The sequence below is a fragment of the Anarhichas minor genome, unplaced genomic scaffold (assembly GCF_050575085.1).
Source record: "Anarhichas minor isolate MPS153535 unplaced genomic scaffold, ASM5057508v1 ptg000154l, whole genome shotgun sequence".
NCBI classification, from domain to species: domain Eukaryota; kingdom Metazoa; phylum Chordata; class Actinopteri; order Perciformes; family Anarhichadidae; genus Anarhichas; species Anarhichas minor.
The window spans coordinates 91,043-98,957 of NW_027466600.1; the positions used below are offsets into that span (position 1 = coordinate 91,043).

General features: G+C 45.5%; 1 protein-coding gene across 3 annotated transcripts in view; it reads left to right on the plus strand.

Moving 5' to 3' along the window:
• Nucleotides 1-7,762, plus strand: part of cul9 (cullin 9) — a 41,110-nt gene extending 33,348 nt beyond the window's left edge. For all 3 annotated transcript variants that reach the window (XM_076085364.1, XM_076085363.1, XM_076085365.1), the window contains exons 41-45: nt 5,028-5,138; nt 5,243-5,360; nt 5,446-5,579; nt 6,129-6,220; nt 6,623-7,762. In XM_076085364.1, the coding sequence (XP_075941479.1) occupies nt 5,028-5,138; nt 5,243-5,360; nt 5,446-5,579; nt 6,129-6,220; nt 6,623-6,842 (675 nt within the window). In that variant the 3' untranslated portion in view covers nt 6,843-7,762. The remainder of the gene's footprint in view (nt 1-5,027; nt 5,139-5,242; nt 5,361-5,445; nt 5,580-6,128; nt 6,221-6,622) is intronic.
• Nucleotides 7,763-7,915: the final 153 nt, after the last annotated feature.

Sequence of the window (7,915 nt, forward strand, 5' to 3'; positions counted from 1 at the left end):
ATCAAATGCTCAAACGGTTGGCTGATTGCGGGAATAGGGCACAGAGGCCCGGGTTTTAGGGTCTGATTAGGTTTGTTAGTCAGTTGACATATATGACATGTTCTAACGAATTGACAGATATCTCTCTTCATACGAGGCCAAAAGAAGTGCCTCAATATACGGTCATAAGTTTTCCTTACGCCAGAGTGCCCTGACTCATCATGAGCCACTTTTAACACTGAGTTACGCAGTTTCCCCGGTAAAACTAACTGAAACACTGGTTCCCCGACAAAACTCCCACTATGGTGCACCCACTTCCTCACCAACAGCAAATCCTGCAGGAAATAACCACCAGCTCTGTTCAATACCACAATCTCAGGGCGAACCTGTTGAAACAGCTTCTTCAGGGAGGGGTCAGCCTGCTGCTCTGCCCTCAGATCACTGCGAGATATTGACAGAGGAAAGTTAGACAGAGGCAGCGAGAATTTCACTGCAACACTTTCTCTCTCTGACTGAGGCACAGGTTTCATAGCTGCCATTGTACGTGTTACTGCGCAGGCCGTGAACGCTTCAGGGACACCCCGCTCGCATGGGTCTACGCTTAACAGTGGCCCCGGTTGCACCACTGGCGGAGGTACACCCGCCCAGACACGCGCACCAACCAAGTCGTTTCCCAGGATGATAGAAATCCCCTGGACTGGAAATGCTGGTCGCACCGCTAGCTTAGCTACACCCTGGAACAAATCATAATGGAGCATTACTTGGTGCACAGGAACCAACATCACATTTAAATTCATACCCCGAACGGGAACCAGGTCTCCCGTATTAGATTCCCCTGACAAGGGAAGTACTCCTGCCAGAATGAAAGAGTCCAAAGCCCCTGTGTCCCTTAGAATTGTCACTGGCACCTTCGTCGTACTTCCTACCATCGACACCACGCCCTCATGGATAAATGGCCGGTAGGAATCCAAACTCCCGCGACCAGAGTCTGTTACCTGCAAGTCAAAACCGTCAGGAGTGTTGACTTGACAGGCGGGTACGGCTAGCCCAACCCCTTTAGCATGAGACCCATACGCAGCATGGTTAGGCTGAGGTTTCAACAACTGACAGTCGACCTTCCAGTGTCCTCGTTTGTGACAATAGTTACAAACTCGCTCCGCATTACGCAGACTACTGCTGCCTCTATCTGGAACCGTTCCACCAACTCTGCCCAGTGATTCTCTGCCACCGGCAGCACCAGACCTGTGATCAGCAAATTCGCGTCTGTGCGTAAGCACGTAATCGTCAGCGAGTGCCGCTGCTGCAGCAGTGTTCGTTACTTTCTGTTCACTGATGTACGCTGCAACGTGCACAGGAACCGAATTTTTAAACTGCTCTCGCACCAAAAGTTCACCCAACTGAACAAAGTCAACAACACCAGAAGCCGAGCACCAACGAGTGAAATGAATATTCAGATCACGCGCGAATTCCAGATGACTCTGATTCTCCCCTTTTTCCAAGTTCCTAAATCTTTGCTGGTAGGCCTCTGGAACTAACTTGTATGCCTTTAACACCGCTTACTTCATAGATGAATAGTTTTCACTATCAGCATCGGTTAACGAGGAGTACGCCTCCTGTGCTCTCCCAGTCAGCATGCACTGCAGCATCAGCGTGCGCGCTGAGTCTGGCCAATTACGCGCATCTGCCACACGCTCAAACAATGAAAAAAAATAATTCCGGCTCTTTTTCAGAAAATTTTGGCAAGAGCCTTAAGTTGCCCAAAACATCGAACCCCTCTGCCGATTGCTCTGAAAAAGACGACGACTTCCTATTGAACTCACCAGTTGACAGCTTGCCTTCCTTAACTAACGACAGTCTAAACTGCTCAACCTCCAACTTGGCATGTTCGGTCTGCTGGCGCAGCCTCTCCACAGCCAATACCTGCTCCAGTTCAGCTTGCTTAAACTTGTCTTGGTCAAGCTGTAACATCAGCAACTCTTTTTGCTGTTCAAACATAAAATTAGATCCTGTTTGGGGCGGAGCCCATGCGGCCTCCGGCAAAACAGCTGACGGACCCTCAGTCAAAACATTTCTTTCAAACAAATTAGACTTCAAAATGGCCTTCACTCTCTCCTTCAGACGTTTATCACCCACTTCGATTTCATAATAGTCTATGTTCAGCAGTTGATCTTTTGTGCAAAGATCTAACAACTTCTCAGAGGGAGAAGCAAAGAAGCTCTCAACACTCTCCATCCTCAAGTGTAACTGAAATCAACGAAACGAACAGTGAAGGCTACTGGTGCACAAGCCACGGAGTCTGGCCTAATCAGCATACGAGTGTGCCCCTCTAGCTGACTGCCTAACACTAATCTTATCTACCTACAAACTCAACCCTAGTCTTCATGCAGTTAATGGTGGCGGGTACTTATGCACTGAAGCCCAGTGGCGAGGGAAAGCAACCAGACACTGGCGACTCCCCTAGAACCATGGATGTGCTCCCGAGCAGATTGCTCTAACCACGGTCACCGCAACATTAATAAAACAAGACAAAACCCAAAGGGGTAACGCCTCTGAACCTGACAGGGGGACCACGCTTGCATCAGAGTTACGTTAAGTGCACCAGCCAGACAACACGTCCCTTACCTTGATTTGCAATTGTACACCGAGAGGAGAGAACATCTCCCAATCTCAAAACCGAATCTCTATGCCCGAAATGGATACAAACTACTGCCTCTCCCAAACAAAAGTGCCTGTTTCCCGCAAAGGGAATTACGCACATCAAACAGCGCTATAGGGAATCCAGGGAAACCCCGACTACAATTTAGTGACGTCCACGGTGACTTACACTTACCAACAATTACGAAAGGGTAGTAGCACTACTCAAACAAACCAAGCTACCTACCAACGACCGCAACACGGTCCAATATCCCGGACGAGCCCCCAACTGTCACGACCTGGCTCTGACAGCCATGACCTATTCAGGGGGACGCAGACAGTTTACCAAAAGAAAAGAGTTTTATTCAACATAACAAGTCGTCCAATGACAAATGGTGTTTAGAACGAGCCGTCCTCGTTCCTCCACGGGGTGATAGGAGAGAGCCGCCCCATGTTACCAGGAAGGCGGAGCTTTATACTGGAGCCCTGGCCCAGGTGTCTCCAGTCTGCAATCTCCCGGATCCTGCCATTTAAAGGGACACACACACACAACCCAGAACCATGGCAGGGAACCGTCACAAAGACTTTTACTGTGAAACAACAAGAAGACTTTTACTGTGAAACAACAAGAATACTTTTACTTTGAAGTAGTAAGATTACTTTTACTGTGAAACAACAATAATACTTTTATTGTGAAGTAGTAAGATTACTTTTACTTTGAAACAACCAGAGGACTTTTACTTTGAAACAAGACCAGAGGCTTAACGTTAGCCGGCTAGCAACACAGAGTAGCATACGGCCTAGCTTCTTACTAGCTTGTTAGTCAGCTCAGTAGTTTGGTTCACATCTCAACCGGCCTTCCCAGTACAGAGACCAGAAGAGACCACTATAATATATAATTTACAGTTGTGTGAAAAAGTGTTTGCCCCCTTCCTGATTTCTTATTTTTTTGCATGTTTGTCACACTTAAATGTTTCAGATCATCAAACAAATTTAAATATTAGACAAAGATAACACAAGTAAACACAAAATGCAGTTTTTAAATGAAGGTTTTTATTATTAAGGGGGAAAAAAAATCCAAACCTACATGGCCCTGTGTGAAAAAGTGATTGCCCCCCCCTGTTAAAACATAAATTAACTGTGGTTTATCAAAGTAATTGAGTTCTATCAGTCTGGAAAAGGTTACAAAGCCATTTCTAAAGCTTTGGGACTCCAGCGAACCACAGTGAGAGCCATTATCCACAAATGGCGAAAACATGGAACAGTGGTGAACCTTCCCAGGAGTGGCTGGCCGACCAAAATTACCCCAAGAGCGCAGCGACGACTCATCCAAGAGGTCACAAAAGACCCCAGAACAACATCCAAAGAACTGCAGGCCTCACTTGCCTCAATTAAGGTCAGTGTTCATGACTCCACCATAAGAAAGAGACTGGGCAAAAATGGCCTGCATGGCAGAGTTCCAAGACGAAAACCACTGCTGAGCAAAAAGAACATAAAGGCTCGTCTCAGTTTTGCCAGAAAACATCTTGATGATCCCCAAGACTTTTGGGAAAATACTCTGTGGACTGACAAGATAAAAGTTGAACTTTTTGGAAGGTGTATGTCCCATTACATCTGGCATAAAAGTAACACGGCATTTCAGAAAAGGAACATCATACCAACAGTAAAATATGGTGGTGGTAGTGTGATGGTCTGGGGCTGTTTTGCTGCTTCGGGACCTGGAAGACTTGCTGTGGTAAATGGAACCATGAATTCTGCTGTCTACCAACAAATCCTGAAGGAGAATGTCCGGCCATCTGTTCGTGACCTCAAGCTGAAGCGCACTTGGGTTCTGCAGCAGGACAATGATCCAAAACACACCAGCAAGTCCACCTCTGAATGGCTTAAGAAAAACAAAATGAAGACTTTGGAGTGGCCTAGTCAAAGTCCCGACCTGAATCCGATTGAGATGCTGTGGCATGACCTTAAAAAGGCGGTTCATGCTCGAAAACCCTCCTCCTTCATGTGGCTGAATTACAACAATTCTGCAAAGATGAGTGGGCCAAAATTCCTCTACAGCGCTGTAAAAGACTCATTGCCAGTTATCGCAAATGCTTGATTGCAGTTGTTGCTGCTAAGGGTGGCCCAACCAGTTATTAGGTTTAGGGGGCAATCACTTTTTCACACAGGGCCATGTAGGTTTGGATTTTTTTTCCCCCTTAATAATAAAAACCTTCATTTAAAAACTGCATTTTGTGTTTACTTGTGTTATCTTTGTCTAATATTTAAATTTGTTTGATGATCTGAAACATTTAAGTGTGACAAACATGCAAAAAAATAAGAAATCAGGAAGGGGGCAAACACTTTTTCACACAACTGTATATACATGTGACCCTGCAGCAGTGAAGAGGTCTCAATGAATGTTGCTGTTGCAGGATTTTGCGATCAACCTGGAGAACAAAGTGTCGTCCATTAATGAAGCTCTGCAGATGAAGTCTTTGACATTCGTCATCGACGCCTGTAAAGTCCTCGCTCAGGCTCGTAAGGTAACACCACCACCATCATCTTCATCATCATCATCAGACTGTGATGATCCTCCTGCTGACGCGACTTGTAAATGGATTTATTGAGCCCTCATCACTGTCTGCAGGTGCTGGCCTACTCCTGCGTCTACAGCTACTACAACCAGGAGACGGAGAAGATGGACGTGATGGAGCAGCAGACGGAGGCTCTGGACCTGCACACCAACGCCCTGCAGATCCTGCTGGGTGAGACATTCTTGTTATTCTAAGCACAGTTTCTTATGTTTGGACTGGTCTTACTGGTGTTGACTGGTACTTTCTGTGTTCTCAGAGGAGACTCTGCTGCAGTGCACTGACCTGGCCTCATGTGTCCGGCTGCTGAAACCGGAACACTTGAACACGGGACTGGAACTGATCCGGCGCATCCAGGAGCGCCTGCTGGCCATTCTGCAGCACTCCACCCAGGTAACCAGTCTATAGACGGGCTGAGACCAGTATAAATCCAGTCTAAAGAGACGGGCTGAGACCAGTATAAAACCAGTCTAAAGAGACGGGCTGAGGCCAGTATAAAACCAGTCTAAAGAGACGGGCTGAGACCAGTATGAAACCAGTCTAAAGAGACGGGCTGAGACCAGTATGAAACCAGTCTAAAGAGACGGGCTGAGACCAGTATGAAACCAGTCTAAAGAGACGGGCTGAGACCAGTATGAAACCAGTCTAAAGAGACGGGCTGAGACCAGTATGAAACCAGTCTAAAGAGACGGGCTGAGACCAGTATAAAACCAGTCTAAAGAGATGGGCTGAGACCAGTATAAAACCAGTCTATAGACGGGCTGAGGCCAGTCTATAGACTATAGTCAGTGTATGTCAGTATGTTTGTATTATTATTATTATTATTATTATTTTAACAATACAAACCACCTCAGTTTCTCTCCAGTTAAATACCAGTTTAGCATCACCAGTCCAGACCAGTTTACTTCCAGTACCAGTTCTCTGCGTTTCTGTCTGCTCCAGGACTTCAGGGTGGGTTATCAGTCCAAGAGCAGCCAGGAACCAGAATCCACTCAGAACTCCAACCTGTCCAACAACAAGGACGCCAACAAAGTGTGAGTATGACACCAGAATAGAGAACCTGGTACCAGAGAATGTAGAACCAGAGAACCTGGAACCAGAAAATGTAGAACCAGAGAACCTGGTACCAGAGAATGTAGAACCAGAGAACCTGGAACCAGAAAATGTAGAACCAGAGAACCTGGTACCAGAGAATGTATAACCAGAGAACCTGGAACCAGAGAATGTAGAACCAGGAACCAGGAACCATAAAATGTAGAACCAGAGAACCTGGAACCAGAGAATGTACAACCAGAGAACACAAAGATATTTTCATCCAGGAATACAAGATTAGCAAAGTGTCTTGTAGCTGAAGACACTTTGTGTGTTTTATTTGATTGATGGTCTTCATATCGCTGAAATAAGACTCATATTTATTGTGTTTGTCTGTTTCTCAGGTCGAAGGCAGACCGAGCGTCGGAGTCCGGAGACTCGGACAACAACAACAACGGCGGTGAGGGCCGCGAGGAGAACGAGGACGAGGACGACGAGTACGACGTAGAGTACGTCCCCGAGTGGCACGAAGACTACGATGAGGACGACATCGACGAGGACGACTTCTTCTCCGACGACGACGAGTCCGAGAACCTGGAGAGAGACTTCAGCCCCTTCGACTGAACCGGGGTCCAGAGAGAGAGAGGGGGAGGAGCTACAACACGGCCACGCCCCCTCACCTGAGAGCCTCACCTGAACCCCCCCTCCCACCGCCAACACTGCTGCACTCACTTCCCACTTCCTGTATTTCACCTTCTGTGTTTTCATAAAATCAAAGTACGGAACGAGACGAGGGTCATATGAAGAAAAAACTGTTCTGAGTTTAATATTTAAATTCTGGAGAGAAACAAATCTTAGTTTAGTCTTTAAATTATGTCAATAAATTATAAATACTAAATCAATTCTGACATGAAAGTCATGATATTAGTTCTGTTTATTTTTATTTTTAAAATCTGTGTAAACAGATAAAACATGGTCTAAAACCAGTTTAAACAGTTTGAAACCAGTTAAAACCAGTTTAAACTCAGTGTAAAAACCAGTTAAAATGGTTTAGAACCAGTTAGAACGGGGAGATTTTTACTTTTGGGACAGTTTGGATTTAAAATGGCAGAACTGATTTTATGGATCGGAGAACTTTTCTTTTCCTCCTCGTAGTCTCTTCTGGATCTGGACCCAATGATGAAGGATCTTCTGTTGCTTTGTTTGTTTCCTGCTGCTGATCAAAGGGATTATTGATCTAAAGATGTGTTGTTTCACGCTCTGCCTTCATTTATTTTTATGACGACAGTAAAGACTAAACGTTTTTTTACGTGTTTGGGGAGTCTGATGTTTCTAAGGAACCTGATCCTGATCAGAGTCTCTGAAGTATCACTGCAATAACCAATCAATCCATCCAGCTCAGATGGGGGTCTGGTCTGAGTCCAGGACTTTGAGATGGGGGTCTGGTCTGAATCCAGCTGGTATCGGCTTCCTGTTTGTTGATGTTCTAAAATGTTCTTCTGGTTTCAGCATCAAACTAAATAAAAGCTTTTTCTGCTGCAAAACGAGTTTATTTTATTATATTTAAAGAGTTTATTTTATTATATTTATATTTAGTTTATTTTGTTATATCTATATAAGGAGATGTAGTGACTATTTCCACCGCAGGGAGGAGGCAAGGCACTGTGGCGCCTAGTCTGCCATAAAACCCACAAAGA